Here is a 27,180-nt window from a genome sequence, read left to right on the forward strand (position 1 = left end):
CAGTGGAAGACAAACCTTATAAATACCATTGCTTTGCCCTGTGTCAACACTCAGTTATTAAAAAGCCTTCTTCCTGTTGTGTTTCCTTCTCTCCTCACCCTACTCCCTGAGAGAATTTCTACACATTGATGAATATGTTAAGTTATAAAATTCTCCCAAATTCCAATTGCAGTGATCTTACCCTAAAGAAGTGTTCATTTTCATATTAAAAAATGCTAACCGTAAAAAATAGTTCTCTCAACAGGGAAGTCTTTCTCGTGCAGTAGTGCAAAGTTTAAACTACATAATGTAATGTCTGGTACTTAATAGTCTGCAATGGTGTATGAAAAATATTCCACTAGGAATTAAAAAATCCATACTCTGTAAGAAAGCCCTGAGGGAGTAATAAAGCTTTCCTCCAGAGAGCTGTTTTCCATATATACACTAACCCTGCATCACATTATGATTGTGTTTTTACCTTAGATGTTTTACTATTGATATTAATATATATTTTCAAAGTTGTAAATTATTTAATTTATCTTTAACTGGTTACTGATTTTCTTAGAATTTTAAGTTCTTATTAATGACGTGAATACAGATAAAAATTGCCCTGTTGCAAAATCACCCTGTTGCCCATGAATGTGAAAGGTCACATCCTAAAATTCCAGAACATCCTCCACACAGATGCAGCATTGGCATAGAATCAGATTTCTCAGGGTTAGAAGCTCCTTCAAAGTTATCTGATCCAGTCCCCCACCCAGGGCTTCAGTCCTCTCTGTAGATAGAGCCAGGATGTGAGTCCTTTCTCCTAAAGTCCTTTAACATAGTCCTTTAAGAACGTATGCTTACATATTTGGATTGTTTTTTCCTATAGATATCTGACTATGGTGAATAGTTGGTCTGAAAGTTAAGTGCTTCCACTATGATAATTCAGAGAATTAAATAATAACACATTTCTTTCACAATCCTTGGGTCTTGCCCTTAAAATATGTGATGCCTCACGTGTCTAAAAAGTTTGTTGTCCTTCCGTGGATCATACTAGCATTCCTTCCCATGCAGTCCCCCAGTACTGCATAAATAGCATCTCTTCGTCCTAGTCTTCTCTTCCTCACTCTTATCTGACTTGACTTTTTACCCTGTCCTGAAGGTTCTTGGGTTCAGGTACCTTTAGAAATAAGAAGAAGGAACATGTACACTCCAATTTGCTTCTCTTGAGTTCCCTGGAGGGAGCGGTTTTCAAAGTCTCAACCTTTCTTTTTCTTAATGCTTTTATGCTGGTGTTCAGGTGTAATAAAACAGAAAAGATGTCTAGCAACTCTTTCGACTCCTTTTATTGGTCGAATAGAATCCAAAAACATTTCTTTAGACTCCTAACCTACTTATTTGTGTTGTTTCACCAAATGTTTGATTCTCAAGCATGTTTTTATTTTTAAATTGAAGGCCTATTGTGAATTTACTGTCCTGGTTTATTCTAGAAGGGAGAAAGCATAAGACCACCAAACCCCAGCAGATAATTTTTATTAGAAATAATATCCTAGATATTAAAATTTTAACCTTTTATCTTAAAACAGGTTTATAAAAAAAGGGAGAGGGGATACAGGGAAGTGGAAATAATATGCCCATCCAGCAAGGAAAAATTACAACATAAAATTGTGTTAGTGTTGTTTTTCTTTAACTATTATTCTTAATTGTGGTAGAAACACATAACATAAAAATTACAATCACAACCATTTTTAAGTCTACAGTTCAGTGGCATTAAGTACATTCACACTGTTGCGTAACCATCACCACCATCCATCTGCAGGACTCTTTTTGGCTTGCAGATCTGAAACCCTGTACCCATTCAACAATAACTCCCCATTCGCCTGGGTTATGTTGTTTTTTGTTTTTTTTTTTTTTAAGAAATTCACGTTCTTTTTTATTTATTTATTTATTTATTTATTTATTTATTTATTTATTTATTTATGACTGTGTTGAGTCTTCGTTTCTGTGCGAGGGCTTTCTCTAGTTGCGGCAAGTGGGGACCACTCTTCATCGCGGTGCGCGGGCCTCTCACCATCGCGGCCTCTCTTGTTGCGGAGCACAGGCTCCAGACGCGCAGGCTCAGTAATTGTGGCTCACGGGCTTAGTCGCTCCGTGGCATGTGGGATCTTCCCAGACCAGGGCTCGAACCCGTGTCCCCTGCATTGGCAGGCAGACTCTCAACCACTGCGCCACCAGGGAAGCCCCTCGCCTGGGTTATGTTGTTTTTAGCTGAGAAGCATGGCTAGACATTTTCTTTTTATTAGGGCCACAGTATCCAAGGGGACGTCCTTAAGCATGAGTTCTTCAGTTTGCTAGGATGCTGCGGTGACATTAGCGACTTATCCTGGGTTCATTTAGTTAGCTACCATTGCTAATGCTCAGTATGTATTGTAAGATTTAGTTTGTTTTTGACAGTGGTTGTTTATGGAGGGTGAGTGGCAGTATCATGATCATTTTAGTACTTTATTTTATGTAATAGATTTCTTATAAAAAAGAAGACATTTCACTTATTGCCTAGGTGATTCTTAAGGGGAAAGACATGAAGATATCAAATTGCATAACCACTTATCATTGATCATTGGTCTTCATTTCTGTCTGGGTTTCAATTTGTGTTATTCTTATATCCCTGACTTTTAGTTCAGCACAAAGAAATTGTATAATCATCAGGAAATGAAAAGCCACTTTACTGAAGTCTCTATATAAACTAAGTGTTTGGTGTGTTATGATTGACTTTCTCCTATACTAAGTTTACCTTAATGGTGTTGACTATAAAAACTGTGATTTTTCAAACAAAAATGATTACATTACAGTTTATGCTACATAAACTAGATGAAGAAGATATTGGAAAATCCACTCATTGGTAGCAAAACTGCCTAATGGGCCTATTTAATTTTTTTCTTATAAAGAATAATAAATGTAAAGCAGGAGTTTAATATTTCAGTCTTATTTGCTCTACTTGATGGGATGTTGTGAGTTTCAAGGGATATATTGTGTAACTGCAATATATATTATTTAATAGTTGATCACGTTTTCATCCTTAAAGTCTAGATGTTCTCCTCAGTTATACAATATGCATTTCTGGGCCCAGATATTTAAACCAAATGTGGATTCTGTGTGTAGTCCCCTGCTGCGCTACTATTATGATAGTGATCTAGGCAGGTAATTTTTAATTGTGGTATCTGTTGGATTACTAGTTCGGATGAAATAGATCATAAAGGAAATACCCTAGACTAAAGTATAGCCCAAGCCTAGGAAGAAGAATAATTTAAGAAAGGGAAATGAACGCACTTTAATTATTGCTCCATTTCCCAGAGTGCTACAAGTTGCTCCACAAAAATAAATCAGGAAACACACATGTTCTATTCCCTTCTGGTAGATTCACAATAAATTTCGAAAACTTCGGGGAAGTAGAGAACAGTATGTATTGCGGTTAAATGTGGAGGCTCTGAGTTTGAATCCTGCACCTGCCACTAACTAGCTTGTGTGACCTTGGGAAAGTTATGTAACGTCTTCTACCTCAGTTTCCCCGTGTGTAAAATGGGTATAATAATACCTATAATACCTATCTTATAAAGTTTCTGTGAAGTTAAATGAGATGTTCCATAGAAAAGACTTAGCACTGTAACTGACACTTACTAAATGTTAGCTACTGTTCGTGATAGTACCAGTGATAGACAAATCGTTAACCCCTGGGCTTCCTGTGCTTACTTGGCCATGGGATTCTTTTTTTGAGGAACATCTATAAATATCTCACAGAATTAGAGTTGTGTTGAATTAACTTTGAGAAGTTCTACATTATGTTATGATACATCATACACTTCTTTGTTTCCTTTTATTCTCTAGTTGCCTCATGAATATGATTTATTATTATATCTTATATATTAACTTAAATAGAATGATTCTTTTCAGAGTTTCAAGGTGTATTCTCTTTTATCATAGTTAATTTCAATTGCTATAGGACAGCTGGTATAATGGTAAGCACATTTTTCCACTGGAAGAAGCTAGAGCTCACATTCATGTGGCAAAGCCAGCACCCTACACAGCATCTCTTCCTTTCACTCTGTTTTTCCCCAAGGCAGTGTTGTTTCTCAAGGTCAAGCAGAGTCCATTGTGTTTCCTTGTATTTTCTAGTGTACCCAGCACTGTCCTAAGGATAGAATAGATGCTTTATATGTGCTGGCTGGAATGAGAATGAGGCAGGTGGAGGTTTTTTCCAAGGAGGTTTTAGTAGAGCTCTTTAATTGGATCCTCCCCATACCTAGCTAGTTTTAGAGGCTGCATGATTTTGAGACTGTGTAATTGTTTTAGAACATTCACCGAGAAGAGTAGGGATTTCTAAACTAAGGGCATATGTTTGAATGATTAATTTTCTTTCAAATGTTAAAACTTGGAGTATTTGGTATCCATTAACCCAACATCCTAGTTACTGTCCGTTTTTCTTGGATAGTATGTCACGTGGAAAGGAAAGTAATTAATAGGCCCAGTTACTTTGGAAACATTCTGTGATAATGAAGGCCAGTCACTCAGGTCCTTTGCTCCTTCAGTGCATTGTTTAATGGAGTCACATAAGCTTTGGGTCCAGAAATGAAGTAGTATCTAACTCTTAGGATTTAGGTCGTGCTAAGTCAGTTAGCCAGCAAGCACTTAAGGATCATCTGTTACGTTATCTTTTTCCTTAATGCAAATTATTCAGGCTAAGACTCAAGTTGTCAGCTTTCTGGCCATGTATTCTAATCTCTAGGTGTTGGAAAACACTAGTGAACTTTCTAAATCCAGCTGCTTCCTACGGTACAGTTAAGGGTCTAACCTGGGTTTGTGGTAGAATTTTCTCAGTGGTTTAATCAGCAGCATATATGCTGACTACATGGCATTTTGAAGATTGGATATATACCATTATTTAAGAATTAATTTGACCATATCTAGAGACAAGAGAAGAGGGAGGGGATAATAATTCTCAAAGGTGTTGGTCTCTCTTCATTTCTGTTGTCTTACCAATTTTATGAAATATTTTTGGGCGATAGGGTGAAGATGGTCCTTGGAGATGGTAATTGAGATCACAGGAGCTATTAAATTGTATTCTGCCCTCATGATATGGCTGTACAGGCCAACTAAAACATTACATTTTTGTTTCGGGGCTGGAATTATATCAGCTCATTACACTTAATGTGATTTATTTCATGAAAATTAGAAGCTGTGGTGGTCAGTTATAGAAAATGAGAAAATACATGAATTGTTGTCTAATTAAATGCTGTTTAGTAAACAAAATATTTTAAAACATAGGATCCCTGAGGGGAAAGCATAACAAAGAGATTCCCTGATGAAAATATTGGGAACCACATAATACCCAGAAAAACTCTCACTTCCCTTTTCACCAAACAACCTGAAGGTGCCAAACCAAAACAGCCGTAGGCCTAACCCCAGCTTCTCTGACAACTGTATCAGTGACCCCACTCCTTTATGTTTTTTCCCTGAAGTGCATCTTGTAAATTAAGAGTAGTTTTTAAATGGTTTTGATATTGACCCAAGAGCTAGGGTGATTGTTTGATTTATTTTAACTTTAAATTTCCAATCAAATGAAGTGCCTTTTCCTTGCAGCCAAGATCATATTTTAAACAAGCAAACAAGATATCATCTTAATGTAAAATTAAATAACTTGTATATAGCTGGATTGTGTTATAGTATCATGTGACAAGCAAGGATATTAATATTTTGAGAAAATCAATGAGTATTTGTCAAATAAAATTAATTATGTATGCTTCCCTCTCTCCCTCTCTCAGCATTCACCGTTATAGGTTTGTTTCATACAATGATGTGTATTGTATTGATTAGAATCTGAAGAATGAACCTGAGCTCCTGATTCTCTACACCTTTCCCACCTTTGCTGCCCCATCTCCATGTTCCCATAACTTCACACATGCTCATATCCATTATGGCAATGATGGATTATTGGCCTCCAGCCAACATGACAGGATGTCACAGGTCGCTGAGCAGAGATTTTCAGACTCTGTTTCCACCCGAATTAACTATTATTGAAATAGTTTATTGAGATTGAAGTATTGATCATTTTCTGCTAACCTTGGCTTAAGGGAAGGAAGAGGAGGCAGCGGTGTTTTTGAAAGACACTAAATTTCATTTTAAAAAATCTCATTTATTTAGCCTTTTCTTCTTCCTGTTTTATAGCCCCTATTGTTTTATTGCTTGGAAAAGGGTATCTTGGTTTTATTTTTATGACAGTATAATTATACTTCAGAAATGCACTTGATTACTATGGGTAACAAAATTGTTCTAGTATATTGGTTTGGCCAATATTGCTACACAAACAACTTTTCAGTCAATTGAGTCTGGTAAAAATCAATACATTATGGTAATATTTCAAGTAAGAATTTGCTGAATCTAAGTATTTCAACCCTATCTCCTTTCAGGGAAAAATAGTTTTGAAGCAGCAAGACTTCTTTCTAATATTTTATTTTAATAAAAGTGCTTTCTTTATAAAGAAATTTAAGTCCCCAGCAGAAGTCTTTGTGATCGGATAAGCATTAGCACACTTCTATTTTTATAGGGTGGAAGAGATCTAGTTTCCACTGAAATCTGTTCTCTTGGCTGCATTAGGAGGGTATCTCATTTGGGTTTGACTTCTTCTTGCAGGGTGCCGCTTTTGGATTTTTGTCTCTAGTTCTGGGTACTGCGTTTACAGAGAGATGTGGACAGTTCAGAGACCACTCAGAGGAGCATGGAGAGAATAGCAAGGGGTCTGGGGAATTTGCCTGTCTAATCCTCCTTCATTCATTAGTGGGGCGTGTTCTGAGCGTGTGCTGTGTGGAGGGCACTGTGTCAGCTGTTGGGGACAGCCAGGCTCTCACTGGAGCTGTGTCCAGATAGAGGGAGAAGCTCTGTGTCCACAGGTAAGTACGGGGCCTCACAGTCTAGGCTGTGTGTCTGTCTGTGTGGCACACAGCCCCTGGGGGGCCAAGGAAGGAGTGACGACTTTTAGCTCCTTCCTCAGGAGGTAACAGGAAGGGCCTCATGGAGGAACTGTTATTTAAGTTGAGAAGTGGTCAGAGGAATTGGCTGACTTTTATCTGAAGAAGAGAAAATTAAGGGGTCCCATGACAGTTGACATAAAAAAGTCTGAAGGGCATTCGTGTAGACAGAGGAACAGGTTTGCTTTGTGTTCTTCTGAAGGCCCACCTCAAATTGCTCGTCTTTTTTTTTTAATCTGTTTTTGGCTGCACTGGGTCTTCATTGCTGTGCGCGGGCTTTCTCCAGTTGCAACGAGTGGGGGCTACTCTTCATTTCGGTGTGCAGGCTTCTCACTGCAGTGGTTTCTCTTGTAGCGGAGCACGGGCTCTAGGCGCATGGGCTTCAGTAGTTGTGGCTCGCGGGCTCTAGAGCCCTGGCTCAGTAGTTGTGGCACATGGGCTTAGTTGCTCTGCAGCATGTGGGATCTTCCAGGACCAGGGCTCGAACCCATGTCCCCTGAGTTGGCAGGCGGATTCTTAACCACTGCACCACCAGGGAAGTCCCTGCTTGTCTTGAATGTCTCTGTGACAGTCTGCCTTTGGTTAGAGTGAACCATGTACTCTTCCTGCTGTTCTTCCCACTGGACTGTCCTGCCTAGAGGTCATCTGAGTGGGTATCCTCCCAGGGCCTAGCACTACCCCTTACCTACTGTAGGTACTTAGTGTTTTAGGAATTAACCTGCAGAGGCAGAGTCTTCACAACCTAAGGATGGACACAAAGTGTTGTGCATTGCTGGGTGGCTCTGGCTTCTACCTTAAGCAGAACGATATGGCTTAGTGTTCAGAATCGCTGAGAAAACAATTCCCACTTAGACTGGACATGAAATAAGTGCAAAGGTTACTCCTGAGTCTGAAATTCCAGAATGAAATTCAGCATTCAGCTACCATAAAAATCTTAGTGTCAGGTATCACTTGGTTTTGTTCTTTTAAATTTTGTCTTATTGTATATTCATTGAACAAGAGTCACTCTGTACCAAGGCCATCCAGTAGTGAACAAGACTGACAAGTTCCTGGTACTCCTGGAGCTCGTGCTAGGGGGGCAGACAGACAGTAATCGAGAAAATGAATACTGAAGTAAGATGATATCAGACCTTGCAAGTGCTGTATAGAATGTAAAATAGGTGCTCAGCAAGGCTTGTCTGAGGAGGGGCTATTTGAGCTGAGACCTGAAGGACAGGAAGGAGCCGGTCATGGGAGAATCTGGGAGGAGAACCTTCCAGGCAGAGGGAACTGCTCTGGCAAATGCCCTGAGATGGGTGTGAAGGTGTTGTGTCTAGGAGTGTGATTGGAGCGAGCTCAGGGGAGAGTGGAGAGATGGGCAGGGGCCTGATCATGTAGGATTTTTGAGACCTTGCTAAATCCCTGCCAAGAAGGCATGGTCAGTATGCTTACCCTCTTTTTACCAGTGAGAAAAATAAAGCTTGGGGGATTCCCTGGCGGTCCATGGTTAGGACTCCACGCTTTCACTTCCCAGGGCCCCGGGTTCAATCCCTGGACAGGGAACTAAGATCCCGCAAGACGCGCAGCACGGCCAAAATTAAAAAAAAAAAGCTTGGAAGGGTTAAGTGGCATGCCCATGGTCAAATCAAGACTAGAACTCAGGTGACTTCCCTGGTGGTGCAATGGTTAAGAATCCGCCTGTGGGGGCTTCCCTGGTGGCGCAGTGGTTAAGAATCCGCCTGCCAATTCAGGGGACACGGGTTCGAGCCCTGGTCCGGGAAGATCCCACATACCACAGAGCAGCTAAGCCTGTGTGCCACAACTACTGAGCCTGCACTCTGGAGCCTGTGAGCCACAACTACTGAGCCAGTGTGCCACAACTACTGAAGCCCGTGCACCTAGAGCCCATGTTCCTCAACGGGAGAGGCCGCTGCAGTGAGAAGCCCACGCACCGCAGTGATGAGTAGCCCCCCGCTCGCCGTAACTAGAGGAAGCCTGCGCACATCAACAAAGACCCAATGCAACCAAAAATAAATAAATAAAAATAAAATAAAATGATTTTTAAAAAAAGACTAAAACTCAGTATCAAAACATCGAGTTGTGCACCTTTAATTTGTTTTGACACCTAGGTCAGTACTTGGGCCTACTTCTCAAGCCAGGGTTTTCCTGTTTGCCATTCACACTCTTAAGTTTCCTAATTTTTAACCCAAATTATTTTTGGATGTGAGATATAAATTAATATATAATCCTGAAAGTCAGTGATGCACCACCTCTAGTTGTTAATTTTAGAGGCTTTTTAGTAGATGTTAAAGCAACCATTACTTGGCTGACAGAATTATTGCAACATAACTTGTTATTTGGTCTATCCTTTGGGTCTTTACTTATCAAAAGCTTTGAATTTAATAATTGAATCCCTAGATTAATTGTATGGTTGTGCTAGTGGAGGTGGTGCATTTCTTGATTTATAAGACACATTAATTTTTTTTTAGCTATTTTACAGTATCTGATGTGTTAGAAAATTATAGGCTCTTGGTTGGCATATAGCACAAGCAAATATTTGTATACCATAGCATCTAGGGTATTTACTTAAATTGCTTTTTTTGGAAAATAATTCACTGGAAAGTCCAAAAGGCATTTACTGTGTATAACTTTCTGCCACAATTTTTTTTCATTGCTCTGTCGTTGGTTACCTTGATATAAGAGACCATGTTCCTGTTAAATTGCTGCCTTACTGGAGTGAAATAAGTTTAGGTTCTGATTTGTGAAATAAAACTGAATTGGAGGAGCAGGTTACTAAATTAGAGGGGGAAATAGCAATAGCGACGTGGGCTCTGGGTATTAGGCATCAAGTTTTTTTAAACATTACTTTGATTTTTAAGTGTGACTTTGTATTATGTTATCCTCTTGACCCTAAAATTTCCATACTTTTCCTAGTCAGTATTATAAAAGAAAGAAAGAAAAAGAATGTACAATATTATTGCTCAAAGCAGAGTTCGTGGTTTTTGTTTTGTGAATTCAAATAATGAAATGAAAAACGTTCAGACAAAATTAGAACTTGCTTTAGGGCACAATCAATATAGCATTTTAACAAGCTTAGTGTATTTGGAAAATATGTATTGTATAATGTTCTCAAACATACTGATTCTATTACGACTGCTAACTATAACAGCAAAATGTAACAATATACTTAGTCAGTAAACATAAAGCTCTGATTAAACCGTAATTAAGTTTTCTGAAAAGTTATCTAAAAACTATGAATAAAATATATTTTTACATTGTCTCAGCAACAAAAAATATAGCCAATGAAACTTTATAGTGGTAGAGAAAATGGTACATGGGATAAACTTACAGAGTGAATTTTTACCACACACACGTGTACTCAGTTAAGTTTCTGGACACCATTTGTTTCTTCTTCCTTTTAACTTTTTTTTAAAGGTACTTCTTAGTGAGTGTTGCAGAGTACAGTGGGGTAACTGACTGAAGAGGCAAATGAGAAGTTTCCCTGCTTCCCTGGAAGCCTAGCAAAATGTTTTAAGACCCTTCCTTCATACACCCAAGATGCAAGGGTTGCTCAGAATCATATGGCTGCGTTTGTGTTTCCAACCTGGGCCACCATAGCATGCCAAGGGTTATCCCCAGCAGCGTTGGAATATAGTTGGGTAGAGTAGGTATCACCATCCTCATTTGACCTATGATGAAACTGAAACACCAAAATTAAGGGATTTCCCTGAGGAGTCAAAGCAAGACAAGGGATAGAACCACCACGGAAACTCATGCTTTCGTATTTCTTGGTCCTTTCCCAGTGCCCTTACTAGTAAATAATTACATTTTGATTCTGTGAGGAGCTAAGGTAAGCAAACTATGTGCAAGCCTAAGAATTTCTGATGGCATTTTCTAGCAAATATACTACAGTTGCATTTTGTATTTTTATTTTTTGCATCAGGCACGTGTACCTTACAGATGACCCATATGAAAAAACAGCTGTCTTCTTTCTTCTCTCCTTCCCTGGAATTTGTAATCTTTGAATTAACTGATTAACACTACAGGTATCTCAAGAAGAAGACCATGGTGGAATTGAGTTTAGAATCCAAATACTTTCTTCTGTTGTCCAAAACACAGAGGCACAGATTTTTCCTTTTTACTGAGCTTAAAGATGACTGTCCCTGGATGGTGGAAGGTATGATGGTAGTTTGAGTGTCGTTCAGTTTTTATGGTAAAGGAAAAAGTTCCTCCTGGTTTGTTTTGACCCTAGTCCTGATACGCCAGTTTCATGAAGTCTGTTATACACAAAAGTGCACAAAATGAAGATAAAGTGCCTCTCTCCAGCCTGACAAAAGCCATTCCTTTGCAGAATTGGTAGCTGCAGTGAAAGTAAATAAATGAATGGACAGCAATCACAGCCTAGTTGATGAAACTGTTCAATTAAAGCACAGGCATTTACATGGTGTAATTTCCCTAAATTGCCAATGAGCCCCTTTAGACACAACCAGTGTTCAAATTGATTTCAGCATTGATTTTGGCTGAAGCTGATAAATTTCTGCTTGTTAGTTAAAGTAATTTTGCAGAAGACTTTGTACTGCAGTATTGAAGTGTTCATTTAGCTGATGGTTAAAAGAGGAGTTATTTACAGAGGCCTCTACTGTTGTTCAGAGATGGGACAATTCCCCAATCATCTTTTACTTTTAATTTTTTAGGCTTCAGTATACCAATCAATAGGTGATTGAAACTGATTAAAACTTATCCAACCAGCTGCCTATGGCAGTTTAATTAGAAGCTGGATGATTCTTAAATTAAAGTTGTCTTATGTTTGTTGCATAGCCGTCTTCCAGAAGAGTAAGGGACTAACAGTGCTGAAAACTTAAAGTTTGGCTTTATTAAGGTATCTGGCAACTGTTAAATCACTCAATAGCTATTCCTGTGGCAATTCAGAAATGTATTCAGAGGCTTTTGCCCTTTATAGAGGTTAAAAGTAATAATGTGCTTACTTGCTAGCCAAGAGAATTTTTTTCCATCAAAGGGATAACCTCTAGTATAGTGAGATGTGTGAAAGAACAGCTGTTTGTGATATATATCTTATTACATAAGCAAGATGAATGCTTGAGCTTTATTTTTTAAATACTGCAGTACAGCCATCATGATGTCCTGTGCATCTCCCTGCTGAAAACCATCAGCTTTTGAATTTGTATTTTTTTATCCTGTTTTAAGGTCTTGATTAAAATCAACTTCCAGTGAATGAGAACCCAATATTTTCATATAAGTACATGATGACTTTTCACCAGTATTGTGGGCAGGATTATAGAAGAGAGTTTTGTTTGTTTGTTTTGTTTTCCTCTCCCAGGGACGCTTCCCCATACTCGTTTTCTCTAGTGTGGGACAATTTCTTGAGTTTTTAATGGAAATGGGTTAATATTTCTGTCATAGGGGACATATTACATCTGGTACTACAGGGAAGAAGGGGATAAATGGCTCACTTCTCAGAGGTGCATTTACTCTTTGACCCACTAGGGTACTATTTAGTGTTCTAGGAGAGGTAATTTAGTAAATTGTATCCCAGTGGCCTGAAAAAGTTAATGCAACTCTGAAAAGTGAGTCATTCAATCGATTTTCCCTATTGCTTTTTAAAAACCAGCACGACCATATCCAGAGAACCTTGCAGACAACTGGAATTAGAGGATCTAGAAACAATCAGTTTATGATAACACAGGGTTGTTGGGACATGCATTGGATTTGGCTTCAGAGGACTTGAATCCACATCCCACTCCAGAGCTTAGGAGATAAGAATCTTGAAGCAGTTGTTAACCTCACCAAGCCCTGGTTTCCTTATCTATAAAGTGGGGATAATAAGAATATCTACCTTAAAATTTTTTGTGCAAATTAAATAGCTTCCTTATATAAAAAACTTTTTATAAACCACAAAGCATAATCAAATGTTAATTACTAGTAGAAGGGGGTTTTCTGAAATAGCCTTTTTTGTATCTGATTTTGGAAGGTGATTTATTGTTAGCTTTCCACCAAGAAACTGTGAGCAGAGATGATATTGTAGTCAAGCCATTTCAGGAGAGAAGTTTCCTAGCTAGTTATTCCTCACGATACTCCTGTTTCTCCCCCACATGTATTGCCTTATTTTTTTCATTTTCATCGTTAGGCTTTCTCTTGCCTCTCTGTTTTGCCCATTACATTCTTTCAGAAGCTTTGATCAAGAGATCACTATGACTGTAGCTTCCTTGATCTCAGAGATACTTAGGCCATATATTAAAAGACATTAGTTGATGTTAAAGGCTTGAATCAGGCCGTATCAACTTACGGAAGAAATATGGAGGCAGTGATGGCCATGTTAACTTTGAGGCAGGTGTGGGAGTAAAAAGGAGCGTATAACCAGAGTAAATAGAAAGAAGAAGAAATCATAAGGTGTAGAGTTATGGTAGCTTTTCTCTGATTAGAAAACTCTTTCTAACCCTCCCAAGTTCCCCGTATTATACATCAGGTTGATTTGTGAGCCCTACGTATGATCAGCATCTTGAAAGAGTTGTTAATATCTGTGACCTAATGACATGTTTGATTTGATACTTAAACAGTCTACGGGGCCCTGTTGCTTAACCATAAATTATTTTACAGTCAGTAGTCAGCATCGGTAATGGGTTTTTAGACAGAAGGAAGGTTGGCATAGACTGCTATTTGAATGAGTACAGTTTATGTAAAAGCTTTTTATAACTGCTGTTTACTTTGGATTTCCTATTTTAACAGCTAGAGCCTGGCTAATGTGTTTATCTATTATGGAAGGCAACAACTGTCAGTGTTGATTTCCCTCAAACGATTTGAATTTTTTTCTGTGGATGGCTATTTTAGTATGTGACATATTGGTAAAATCGTCCCGCAAAGAAACCTACCAAGAGAACAAATCTCTAAAAAGATCAAGCAATAAAACAAAATTTTCATTTTCAAAACCACAGCTAGTTTACATTTGGTTACTGAAAGCATGTCATTGCATTAAAAGATAACATCCAGGGTTTTTAAGAAATCTCACAAAATAACAAAAGATTTTTGTTTTATTTGTGTATATATGTATTTCTTAAGCCAAATCTTAACTATTGCTTTCTCCATTTTAGTGACTGGATTGTTTTGTTAGGTTTCCCATCCATTTGGAGAACTTCCAGCAATTGATAGTGCTCTATAAATAATTCACAGAGTAATTGTGTCCCTCTTTTCACTAACCTTTTATAAAGTATGCTATGTGAGAAGTGGAACTTAAGTCAGTGGCATTTATTCCACATGGTGTATGAAAGAATTGCCCTGCCCCCTTCACAGGGCAATGGCAATGCTGTTATTTCAGTGTTCTTATTTTGCAGTCATGATTAAAAGTCGTCATACATGCAATTACTCTTGAGATCCTTGCTCCAAGAGGCAAAAAAGTGTGAGGGGGGGTCGTATTTCCCTTCTCATTTTGGTAACCATTTTACTAACAAATTGACATTTATCACATATCATATTATCAGTTACACTGAAGTGTGAAATATTTACAGTCGGGTCATAGGTCAGCCCCCCATTCTTAAATTATCACAATCACTAGAGAAGCATAGATATTCCCTATTATAAATTCTTTCTCCTCATAATTGAAAATAATTTGATTAGAATGTATTCAGAAGTTAATATGCAGAATAGCACGGTAGAAATTAGATGCCTACTTTAATTATGTGAGATTGTACAAGCTTTATCAGAAAATATATGATCAGCTCTAGGTTATTTATTTTGTGAACAGGAGTCAGCTGGGCTGATTCATATTTTTTAGGTTCTCCTAGAATTTGAGATTCTAAGCATAAATAATTTCAGTAAACATTGTAAAATACAGATGCAGTTGATCTTATGCATGACATAAATTTGTGTGGGGATCCAGATGTTAGAATGTGAACACAGGTTGCTTCTCCCTTATGTCCCGTGTGAATGTAGGACTTTTTAACATTTTGTTTTCAAATTTTTCTTTTCCTTACTCACTTTTAAAGATTCTTACAGGAATTCAGTTTATTTTTTGGACTGATGTATCTTTTAATAACTTCTCATTAGGGTTTAGATGAAGGTAGGGACACCTCTAGCCTTGTGTGTATTGTACTAGACCCATCTTTAAAATTTCAAATAGAAAATAATAAGATTAATTGCATTTGTCCCCAGATATTGCTTTTGAAATCAGTCACATGTTCTTTTGGGCAAGGTACTGCACTTGGCAGTATGAGAGATGCAACACCAACATTTAGGGCCTCAGGGGCACTGTTCTCTGGGTTCTGTTGCTGGCTTACTTTCTGTACCTTCTCGTCTCCTTTACTCGTTTCTTCTCATCTTCCTGACTTCTGGATTTGGAGTGGTTCGGGTTCAGTCCTCAGACCTCGTCTCTATTTAATTTAATTCCTAAGTGAGATTTTGTAGTTCCATGGCTTTGTATATCATCTATATGCTGATGAAGCCCAAATGTATATCTCCAGTCCTGTCCTCTGTCCTGAACTTCCGACTCATATCTAATTACCAGTTGAATGTCTTTTAGGCATTTCACAGTTACCCAAACCTGAACTCCTGGTTTCCTCTGAAACCTGTTCCTTCTACAGTTTTTCTAATCTGTAAATGGAAACTCTGTTCTACAAGTTGCTCATGACAAAAACTTTCCAGTCATTCTTCTTCCTTCTTTTTCTCTCAGACCATCCGTCGTATTGACCCACAAATCTTGTTGGCTTTTCCTCAAAACTATTTCAACAAGCTGACCACCTCTGACTTACCACTATATTCTAAGCCTCTGTTATCTCTTGCTAGGATTATTGCAGTAGCCTCCCAACTAGTCTCCTAGTTTCTGTCCTTGCTTTCCTACAAGGAGTTCTCTCCACCCGATAGCCAAGATGATCTTTCTAAAATATAAGCTCTCCCCCTGACCCTATGGCTTTTTGTATCATTCAAAATGATAGCCAAAGTCCCCACCATGGCCTAAATGGTATTACACAGTCTGTCTTTCCATTACCTTTCTGACCTTGTCTCCCACAACTAGCCCTCTTGCTTATTCCACTTCCACGCACATGTCAAACACACACTTGCACCTTAGAGCCTTTGAATTTAACATTTCCTCTGCCCGAAGTCCTCTTTTTCCAGCTCTTTAAAGGGTATGCTCCTTTACTGCTCAAATATAACCTAATGAAAGGGGCATTCCCTAACTCCTCCCACTCATAATATTAAAAAAAATGCCCCTAATCTTGATCACTCTCTATATCCCTACCTTCAGTCTTTTTTGTTGCACTTCTACTACCTGACATATTTTATATTTATTTGATTATTGTCATTCTTTCCCCATCAGTAAGCTCCAGGAAAGCAGGAACCTTGTCTGGTTTGTTCTCTACTCCAGCCGCAGTACCCCCCATAGTGCTTGGCAGTTGGAGACATGCATTATTTATTAAATACATAAACTAAGAGGAGAGTATGTCATATACCATGGTAGAAGTTGGGGACACAGCAATGAAGAGAATGAACCTTGACTCTGACCTTGAAACTTACTATAAAATAGGATAAGACACAGACCCTATATTAAGAATTTGCAATATAGTTTGGTAATTAGAGTTTACAGTATAGTTAAAGCACACACTAGTGACGTTACATAACAGTTTTAAAGAAAAATAATAATAACAGCAACATGTGACATATAAAGCATCAGAGTAGTTGATGCCGATGGAAATTCAGCCACATAAACCACAGGGTAGGGAATATGGTAGGTGGAATTTTAATGCGTTCTTTTTCTGAATTTCACCTTCAACGTTCACAATATTCTGAAGTAAACATATTTCAAATGATTCCTTGTGTATACCCTGTCTATACTGGAAAGAACGCAAGCGTTGAAGTGAAATAGACCCGGATTTGAATGCTGTATCTGCCATTCATGAATTCTTATTACCTTAATATCCCTGAGTCTGTTTCTATTATTATCTGTGAAATGTGGCTTATGTTACATACATCATACAGAGATTAGAATAATTCTGTGGACTCTCAGGAATTGTTAGTTCCTCTTGTTTCCTTTTTTCTTTCTCCTCTCTCCTGACTGCCCCATTTATTTATTAACTCCTAAATATCTGAGTATCTACTGTGTGCTAAGTATTGTTCTAGATGCTTTATACACATTGTTGAATGAAGTGGATGTGATCTCTGCCCTCATGGAGCTTAAAAGTGCAGGATTATGTAGTCTAAGGCTAACTAGGTAAGATTCTTCTATTTCTGTTAATAAACACTATAATTCTCCTATGATCTTAGCTTGAAATTTTAGATTCAGCTTCCTAATCCCCATGTTTCATAAATTATCTCTGGCCAAAATCTTTTGTATCTATTTCCCCCTTTTCCATATCTGTGAATACTATGTAGGTTCATATCACCACCTCTTATGTAGACTACTGTAACAGCTTTCTAAGTACCCCTTGCTCTCTCTAGTTTCTCCTCATTTCTAGTAGTATTGTGGTAATATGCAGCCAGAATAAGGATTTTGATCATATCACTTTTCTGTCCAAGAACCTTCAGTGGCATTTATTGGCCAGCAAATTGAGGACAGCAGACTTACAACAATAGGAATGAAAGCTGAAAGACAATGGTATCCTCAAAAGATGAAAAGGAAATGATTGTCTCAGTTAAACTATCATTCAAGAGTGAGGGCAAAATAAATACATCTTCAGAAATTAATATAAAAGAATATATGTGTCTATATGTATAGACAGAGGGAGTGAGAAAAAGATAGTTTTATAGGGAAAGAGGGAGAGTTAGTTTATAACTGAGGGCAATGCTTTAGGTAGAAAGAAACTGAATCCAATTGAATCCAGGAAGGAATAAAATGAAAGAAAGAATGGTGACTATTTAGATAAATGTGACTACAAAACAACAGTTGTAGTGATTAATTTAGGGACTTCAAAATGAAGTCACACAAAAAGACTGGACAAAATAATACAAGATGAGAAGAGCTGATTGGAATTATAGCACTCTAAGATTTTTATATTGTTTGAGAGAAGAATAGGGATAGCAATTAACTTTATATTTTGTTAAGTCAGATATGATTTAAAAACGTATGGGTAACAACTGAAAGATAATGAATGGAATGTATAACTTTGAAACAAATAGAGGGAATTAAGGGGGGATAATCCAATATAGTAGAGGGAGAGAGGTGTAAAGTAAATGAATAAGGTGGTAGAAATAAATCTATATGTATTAATAAGTATATTAAATATGTCAACTGATGTTGCCAGTTAGTAGATTGGTCAAGTGAAACTTTAAAAAATACAGCTATCTACTATTTTTGACTATTTTAGAATGTATTCCTAAAACGTAAAGACAGAGAAAGGTTGAAAGGAAAAGGTTGGGGAAAAGATACCAGGTAAAAACTAATCAGTAGAAAGCTATTGTGGTTATATTAACATAAGACAAAGCAGACTTTAAGGCAGAAAGTTTTGTGTTTTTTTGTTTTGGGGGGTTTTTTTAGGGATGAAGATAGAAAGGACTACTATATGATGACAGAAGAAAAAGACTGTGAATACATAATAGTCCTAAGCTTGTATATAACTAATAACATAACCTTAAAATATGTAAAGCAAAAAACTTGACAGAATTACAAGGAAAATTTGATAAATCCACAGTTATAGTGGTAGAATGTGTCTCAGTAATCAAAAGATCAATCTGACCAAAAGTAACTAAAGATATAGAAGATTTTTAGCATCATAGTGAACAAATTGATCACATGATCATAGAGCACTCTTTATCAGTCATGTTGAGGATATGCATTATTTTCAGGTACAGAAAACTTATTTAAGAACTGATTATGTACTAGGACACAAAGCAAGTCTCAATTAAATTTGTAACATACAGGTCACTTTTTCTGACTATACAATTAGTTTAGAAATTAATAATAATGTTAACCCTCTCATTCATTCGGAAATTAAAATGCACACATCTGAATAATTTATTGGTCATGTAACACATCATAATGGGATAAAAATATTTACAACTGAACAGTAAAGAAATATCATATATGAAAACTCATGAGCTGCAGTCCAAGTCTTACTTAAAGGATAGTTTTTTGTATATATGTCAGAAAAAAATTGGATATAAATAGGTTTAACATCTAAATCAATAATTTTTTTTAAAGGGAAGGGGTTAAACCCAAAGAAAGTGGAAGGAAAGGAATACTAAAGAAAACAATTAATGAAATTAAAATTCAAGAAATATTAATAATTCAAGAAAACCAACAGTGGGATTTTGGAAAAATTGCTCAAGTATAACAGAGAGAAGACACAAATAATACAATTAGAATTTAAAAAGGAGACATAATTCTAGGCAGAGCAGAGACTTTAAAAATAAGAGGGTATAATGAATAACTTTACGACAATAAATTTGAAAACAGAAAATGGACAATTTCCTAGAAAAACAAAACTGTCATAAAAAAAATAAAAAGACCTATAGCAGTTCAGGAAATTTATTCATTCATTCAACAAATGTTTATAAAATGTGCCCAGCAGTGTTAGGCACTGGAGGTACAGTAGTGAACAACAACAAAAAATGTCCCTGTTTTCACAGTGCTTGCTTTCTGGTGGTATGAGACAAACAATAAATAAATTGTGTAGGGTGTTGATGAATTCTATAAAAAATAAAGAAAGAGAAAATGGGCTGTTTTATGTAAGATAGTCAAAGAAGTAACATTGAACCTGAAGGAAGTGATAGAGCAAGCCAAGTGGATATTGGAGGAAGAGTGGTCCAGGCTGAGTGTAGGTGCAAAGGGCCTGAGGCAGAAAGATGTTTGGTGGAGCAGAGTGAGTATTGTGGATAAGGGAGATTGGCAGAAGCAGAAATTAGTGAGGTAATCAAGGGCCAGATCATGAAATCCTTGTAAGGACTTTTGATTCAGTGCTTAGAAATCTACCCATAAAATGGGGATGATAATAACTTCTACTCATGTTGTATGTCAATTATATCACAGTAAAGCTAGGGAAGAATAACTCCTGCTCCTACTCATAAGATTATGGAATTAATTAATCAATTAAATGCATGTAGAATGTCTACATGCATTCAATTAATTAAATGCATTAATTAATTAAATACATTTCTGCTTTATTCAACAATTACATAAATTTTTTTCATGCAGAAGTAATAATCATTTGTCAAACATCTATTAAGTTTGGAGTACCTATATCATGGGCCAGGACTTGTGCAAAGCATAAAGAATGCAAAGGTGATTAAGACACGGTAGTGTCCCTGCCCAGTATGGAAGACAGACATATAAACAATTTTTCTGCAGTGTGCTGGGGGTTATAACAGAGATACTAAAGTCTGAAGACTAGGAGAGGCCTCAAAATGTTATAGTCTATGAGGGTGTATATTAAAGGAAGTTGTGTGGATTTTTTAAGGTAGCTTATATTTTCCTATTAATCCAAGGAGAATAAAAAATTGGGCTTCTCATTTAGCGACTGTTACTGTCCAATGGTGTTTCTGCTAAGATGAATACCTGGAATGTGGCACTTATCACACCTGTCTGAGTGTAATTAAGTTAATTAGTGGTCAGGAGATAAGCATGGTAAGAAATTTTAGAATTTGAATCATGGTATAGCCATAGCATTTCAGATGACTAATTCTTTGTTTTCAAAGTTGGTTCACCATGATGTAACTTGCTTTTCTTAACAGTAAGTGCTATATTGCAGCTTTTTGCCAGTCTTCATTGTTAAAGCTTTATTAACCTTCGTTTGTAGAGCACATAGCCTGAGTCTTAAAGCACAGAGATAACTCTTGCCTTTCAGCCTGTTTTAGTGGGTTTTTAAAAACCCAGCTACCCTGAAAACTGTCTAGCTAACATGTAATGCCCGCTTACTACGTGCCAGGCCCTGTCCTACGTGCTTTCCTTATCTCACTGAACCTCACAAGTTTATAACGTAGGGACTGATTTCCCCTTTTCAGACTTGAGGCACTTGAGACAAGGTGAGGTTTAATAACAGGCCAGGTTCACATGAAGAAGTGTCAGAGCTAGCATCAGAACCCAGGCAGTGACTTAGAGATTACAACCCTCACTCTTTTGCCTCCCCTGGTAGATTGGCAGTAATTGCAGAAGATTCCTTGCTTGGAAAGATTCAGTGTGATGGTCTTAGCCTGATTGAAATAGGTCAGCACCTTTGTAAGTTTTGAATTATGAGTTCCCCTGTTCTAGAATGCAGTTAAGAACACTTAAACATTACCACATACTTTTTTAGGTCCTAGAATATGTATGTTCTGCCTCAGTTCCAGTCTTGTCTTTGCCATTGACTAACTGTGTAAGCTTGGACAAGTTTTTTAACCTGGCTTTTAGATGTTTCTACTGCAAAAGGAAGGGATTAGATAAGACAGTTCTTTATGTTACGTATTTGCTCAATACATTATCTGAATTTGTACTCTACCAAAGTTAAAGGTTGGTACCAGCTTTTTTGTCCAGTCACATAGAACCTATGGTTCCAAGTAGAAAAAGAAAATAAGAAAGTGTGGAAAGTATAGATGTTCTCTTTTGCTGGTCTCCTTGTTATTTTAAAAACTCAAAAAGTTTATACCAGGCTACTTAGCTTTTACAATCCTAAAGCTTTTACAATCCTAAATCCTATATTGTGTGCTCAATTTTAAGGGCTGGGATTCTTCCCAGAAGCTCTGTGCTGGTCATGAACAGAATGGAATGCTCAAGGACTCAGCACTAAAAATAACTTATAAAAATACTACCTCCATGCACTCATTGGAACAGGTAATTACTGTGGCAACAAACTAATTTGAAGTGTTAGCAGTTAATTAAAACAATGCAGAGGTGTATAGTTGTCTTTTGGTGTAACCAGAGCCTCCATTCAAACTTCATTAATCACTTTACAGTGTTGAGGAAGATTAAGGCAGTTGAGGTCAAAGCAATTGAGATGCAGTATCCACTGAAAATAAACAAATTCCTTTTCTCTGGGTAGAATGCCATTTGCAAAGTTAAGGGACACACTGGACTCATACCTGGCACTGCTTTTGTCATCCACTTCTCATTGATGATTAAGTGTTAAATTGGTACTCTCATTGCACTGTAAACCAAACCACACAGCATCTTTATTGCTCGAAATCGAACCCAAACTTCCACGGATGAATTAGCATGCATCATAATTAAATCATCAAGCCTCCGCTTTTAATTCACGTGGAAATAGGAGACCCTTCTTTTGGAAAAGAGATCAGCTTTCTTGACAAGCTAATTAAGTTGCCGAAGTGTCCAGTATGGTATATGTACTAGGTTATTTGCTATAATCGTTGCCCTGTCCCTCCTGTTGGTCTAAAACGTCCGGGTGTTGCTCATTGTCCAGTGTAACATCACTGTTCTTTTTACAACTTCTGGATCCTTGTGTATGCATTCAACTATTTATCTTTACGTTTCAGCCTTCAGTTAGTGATTCTAATATCTAGTATTTTAAAATGTTGAAATTGGAAGAGACCATGACAATTCAAGAGGAAAAATAATATGTCATTATTAAATGTTACATATTATATTACCTGGAATAAAGTTACTAAATTCCTTCAAGTCATACTTCAAATTGGCTGAGTCCAACAAACTTCTCTGTCATGCACTGAGAAAAAATACAATGTAAGTTTTTATATATTAATTTATTACATGAGTTCAGATATATCATGAATCAAATCATGACATGTAGTTTCACATTTTAAAAGTCTGATGTTAGCATAGGTAATAAAGTAACTGGTAATTTGTTGTAAAACCAGTATAATATAAGGGTTCCACTTTAAAAATGTGTATCACTTTATACAGGTACAAAAATTTTTAAATAATTTAAGTTTTATAATTTAATAGTATTTATATATATTGGGGAGGTTGGTGTTTAGAGAAAGTCTTTAGACACTTATACAGATTAAAGTACTCTTTGGTAAAGTGAACAATTGCTGATTTTTATAAGCTTGCCTTTCCTTTAAATGAGATATACCTGAATTTCTCTACAATTAATTGATAAAATAAAGGCTAAGTTTACCTTCCATAATTGGCTTGACCTTTGTCCACTCAAGTAGGAGAAGCAGAATGAATTTTTTATAACAGTCCTATGTATGGATATATACATTAATGTTGATATATATGTTTTTTCTTAGTCATACCTGAATTTATAACATTTTATATGTGAAAAGTTACAAATACTTGTAGGTTCTTAATAACTGAATGATTTCTATAAGTCAGTCACTTTAAAAACACTTGTCAATGATTGCACAACTCTGTAAATTTTCTAAAAATCTTGAAGTGTACACTTAAACAAGTGAATTTTACCATATATAATTATACCTCAATAAAGCTGTTAAAAATTTTCAGAGCAACCACATGAATATTTATGCCAAAACAACAGAAAATGATGTTTTTATTTTGATAATAGTGGAATATATGTTTTGTTTTTGTTTTATGAAATAAGCAATTTTTGTAACTGTGTGGTGATGGGTGTTAACTAGACTTATTGTGGTGATCATTTCACAATATATTCAAATATTGAATCATTATGTTGTACACCTGAAACTAATATAATATTACATGTCAGTTATATCTCAATTAAAAAATAAAAGGAATGAACAATGTTTACTACTAGGTCATTACCCAGTAAAAATTGGGAGCCCAGTAAATTTATTTAGCAACTTGGCATGTAAGGATGGGGAATTCCTGAGAAGCTAAATTCCATTCCCTCACATCTTCCCTACCCCACTTACATCTTAACACTAACTGGGTGAGGGGAAGATCAGTTGGATCTTGGCTAATATGTAAAATCTTCTCTGGAGCAAGATTTTAGTTCTTCCAAACTAATTCGTTTCTTTATACCTATATGGACTTGTAATAACAGTGCTTGTTTATGTTATTTGGTTTGTTTTGAAATTTTTATATAAAGCAAATTGTTTTTGGATAGTTGGTCAGAATGTGCATTCCTTGCAGTGCATGCATACACATTTCATTTCAACACAAAAGGTCTTGATGAGATGTAATGGTATTTTATTTCTGCAAACATTATTCTCTTACTCTTTTTCATAAATGAATGTATTCATATTGCTTGATTTAAATTGTAATTATTTCACTATATCTGATCATTTGAGCTTGCCTCTGTTCTGTAGCTTTTTAAAAAAATATCGAGAGATGCCAGCTTTAGGAAAAGATGAACCTCATACTTGAGCCTTGTAACTCTATGACTTTGTACATGAATTTATATCTTAAGCCATGTGTTTTGAGATTATTTTGATGAAATGTAGGGATGTAGTTTATCTGTATATGTAACTGAGATAAAAGGGAAACCTCCCATTTTATGTGGCTCTGTACCGTGCTTAGCAGAGAGCTGTAGAAGACACCCACGCACACACAGTGACAGTATGTTGTAAGGGATCTGGAGCCAGAAGACTTGGGTTTAATGTCTAGTTCTGCCTCTTACTGACTCGTGCCATTGGGCGAACTGCTTAACTTCTCTATGCTTCAGAGTTCTGGGCTCTAAAAAGTGTATAATAATACCAGCATTACCTCAGAGGGTTATTTTAAGGTACTACATAGTGAGTCACTGTGTAAACCATTAAGCTCAATAGAAATGTAAATTACTACTGTTATTAGTGTTCTTTGAAAGTATCATATATCCCCTCGCTGAGGATGTATTCAGATTTACATTTATGTCCTGAAGCACTTGGTAGGTTGTTTAGTGATCCCAAGTGATTGTATTATTTTTTTTCTTTCCGTAGAGCACATCATGTTCCAAGTGGGAAAATATTAGCTGTAAAGGTAAGTGCTGGATAAGTTTTATGAAATTCATGAAATTTTTGATGCTCTCCCCGCCCCCAAGCCCCCTTAGCTTGAGTCACAGGTATTGTCAAAGAAGAAATGAAGTGCTTTAAGGTTTGGGTGGTGGGTGATGGAAGCTCTGGCCCTGTTGTGACATTCACGTCTTTCAGGTGCCTCCGAATGCTCAGCTGTAAGCTCCTCAAATTGTGATTCTTCTCATCATCGTCACCTACACTTCTTTCTGTGTTCCCGGCTCAGTGGCATCACTGTCTTCCTCATCGTACAGTTCAAAAACTTAGTAGTTATTCACTCCTTTCTTTCCTTCATCTGCCACATCCTGTAAGTCACCACATCCTGTCAGAAATTTCCCCTGAAATGGGTCCATGTGTAACTTTCTTTCTGTTCTCATCGCTTTGGCCTTGTATCAGGCCCACATACCTCCTACCTGGACTTTTATAATAATTTCCTCACTGTACCTTTCACTCTGCCACTGGAGTTGAGAAGGTGAATCCCCGATCTGACACCCCTCTTAGCACCCCTCTTCCCCCAGCCCCAACAGTGTACAACATAAAGCCTATGATGTCTGCCTCGCTTCTTTACATCTTTACGGCATCCTGAGATACCCTAACACCACACCACACCCCGAATAGAGTGAAGCTGCACGTAACTCAGGGATCTTCAAGGCAACTACCTTAGATGCTCCTTACTTGTTTCCGTTGTGTTCATGGTCACACCCCATCCCTGCCGCACTTCAAGCTCCCAGTCCTGCCCGTGCTACTTTGGATTTAATCTCTGGCATTGGCTGCTGGTGCTTGATTTTCCCATCATTTTATCTCAGATTTCCCTAATGCAGTCTCTTGAATTGCACCTCTGACTGAAACCTTTACTACCTCAAATTAACTCCATAGAACTCCACTTCCAAACTGGGCTCTTAGCTAACAAACTAGTCAGGCTTGCTTTGTTCCTTACTCCCCCGCAAATTGGTTAGGCACTCTACAGATAGGCCCCTGCCTACCTTTACAACCACATCCTCTGCTTTACCTGCATGTTGCTTTCTGTTATGCCCATTATCTTCTGTCTCTGGGCCCTTAATAATGAAAGCTTTTATTTTTTGAATGACTACTATATGCCAGATATTGTGCTAGACTCTATATTGCTATTATCTTTAATCCTTAAAACTATAAAGTAAGCCTATTATTTTAGATTTGAGGACACTGAGACTCAGAAAACTGAATTGTCCAAGATCACACAGATGGAAGAGCCAAGGCCAAAATTTAAAACAAAATCCATCTGCCTCCAAAGCACATGTCTTCTGCTATACCCTGTAGCCTTTATATAAGTTATTACCGTTGCCCATCCCTTTGATTTCCATCTATCCTTTCAAGGTCCATCTCCTCCAAGATTCCTTCTTAGCTAACCATAGTGAGAATTCAGTCTCTTTCCCCAATACTTGCATAGTATATATTTCTGTATCTTTTTATCTTATCTAGGAAACTAAGAATCAGAACACTTAAATTGCAATTGGTTGTACCTTTTAGTAAAGTTAAACCAAAACTGAGACTCAGGTCTTCAATACCACACTTAATACAGCACCTAGAATGTGTTACGAGTATTATCAAGTCTAGTTTTAACAACTCAAATAGCTTTTGGTGAGGCATTACCACAGAGCTCCTTCTTGGGATATTTTCTTTGATATTCCAGCCAAACTAGGTTCACAGAATTGTAGAACTGAAAGAGACCTTAGAGATCATCTGTCATGGCCCACATTTTAAAGAGGAGGACCCTGGAGTCCAGACAGTTCCCAGGGTAGGTACTGTAGAGGCCAGGTTCCACCTCAGTCTTCCCCTGAGTTCACTGAGTACAGCTCTGTGGTACCAGCTCGTCATTGGGTTGTTCTTGCTATACCTTCTGAGCTCCTCTTCATTCAGAGGACACCTCCACCAACTCCAACACTGTTTTCCTTTTTATCTAGTTATCTGTTTGTTCCTCCAATGTCAGAACTTTTAGATGGTTGTCAGTGGTGTATTTAAAGACAGTCAACTTCAGGTTATTTATTCCAGGAGAAGGGAGCACTGCTATAAATCACCCCCAAAAACTTACTATTTGGCCTTGCAAGTGCATTATAATTTTTCATAATTTCATACATTTTGAATTATGTTTAACCTAGGCTGATATTAAAATTCTTCTGCATGATTATTTAGTTGGGTGTGGCTAACAGTTGTTTCTGGAAAGGATTAAATGCAATTTTAAAGAAAGGACACATTTTAAAAAGAGCTGTTAAAGTAGAGACTTTCAACAAATGAAAACAGTAGGGCTTTACAAATATACTATTCACTAGACCTGCCCATAAAACTGAGCTACAGAGCAGGGACTGTATTGTGTTGTATCCCTCGATTCTATAAAATCACATACTAGATGCTCAAACTGAGTTGAATGAATGAATGATTTGAG

The 27,180-nt window shown here is 37.2% G+C and overlaps 1 protein-coding gene across 5 annotated transcripts in view; it reads left to right on the plus strand.

Annotated features, from left to right (window-relative positions):
* MAP2K5 (mitogen-activated protein kinase kinase 5) overlaps positions 1-27,180 on the plus strand; it is a 263,644-nt gene that overhangs the window by 56,792 nt on the left and 179,672 nt on the right. For all 5 annotated transcript variants that reach the window (XM_068554385.1, XM_068554405.1, XM_068554395.1 and 2 more), the window contains exon 9: positions 24,690-24,729. In XM_068554385.1, the coding sequence (XP_068410486.1) occupies positions 24,690-24,729 (40 nt within the window). The remainder of the gene's footprint in view (positions 1-24,689; positions 24,730-27,180) is intronic.

The sequence above is a fragment of the Eschrichtius robustus genome, chromosome 1 (assembly GCF_028021215.1).
Source record: "Eschrichtius robustus isolate mEscRob2 chromosome 1, mEscRob2.pri, whole genome shotgun sequence".
In the NCBI taxonomy this organism is placed as follows: Eukaryota; Metazoa; Chordata; class Mammalia; order Artiodactyla; family Eschrichtiidae; genus Eschrichtius; species Eschrichtius robustus.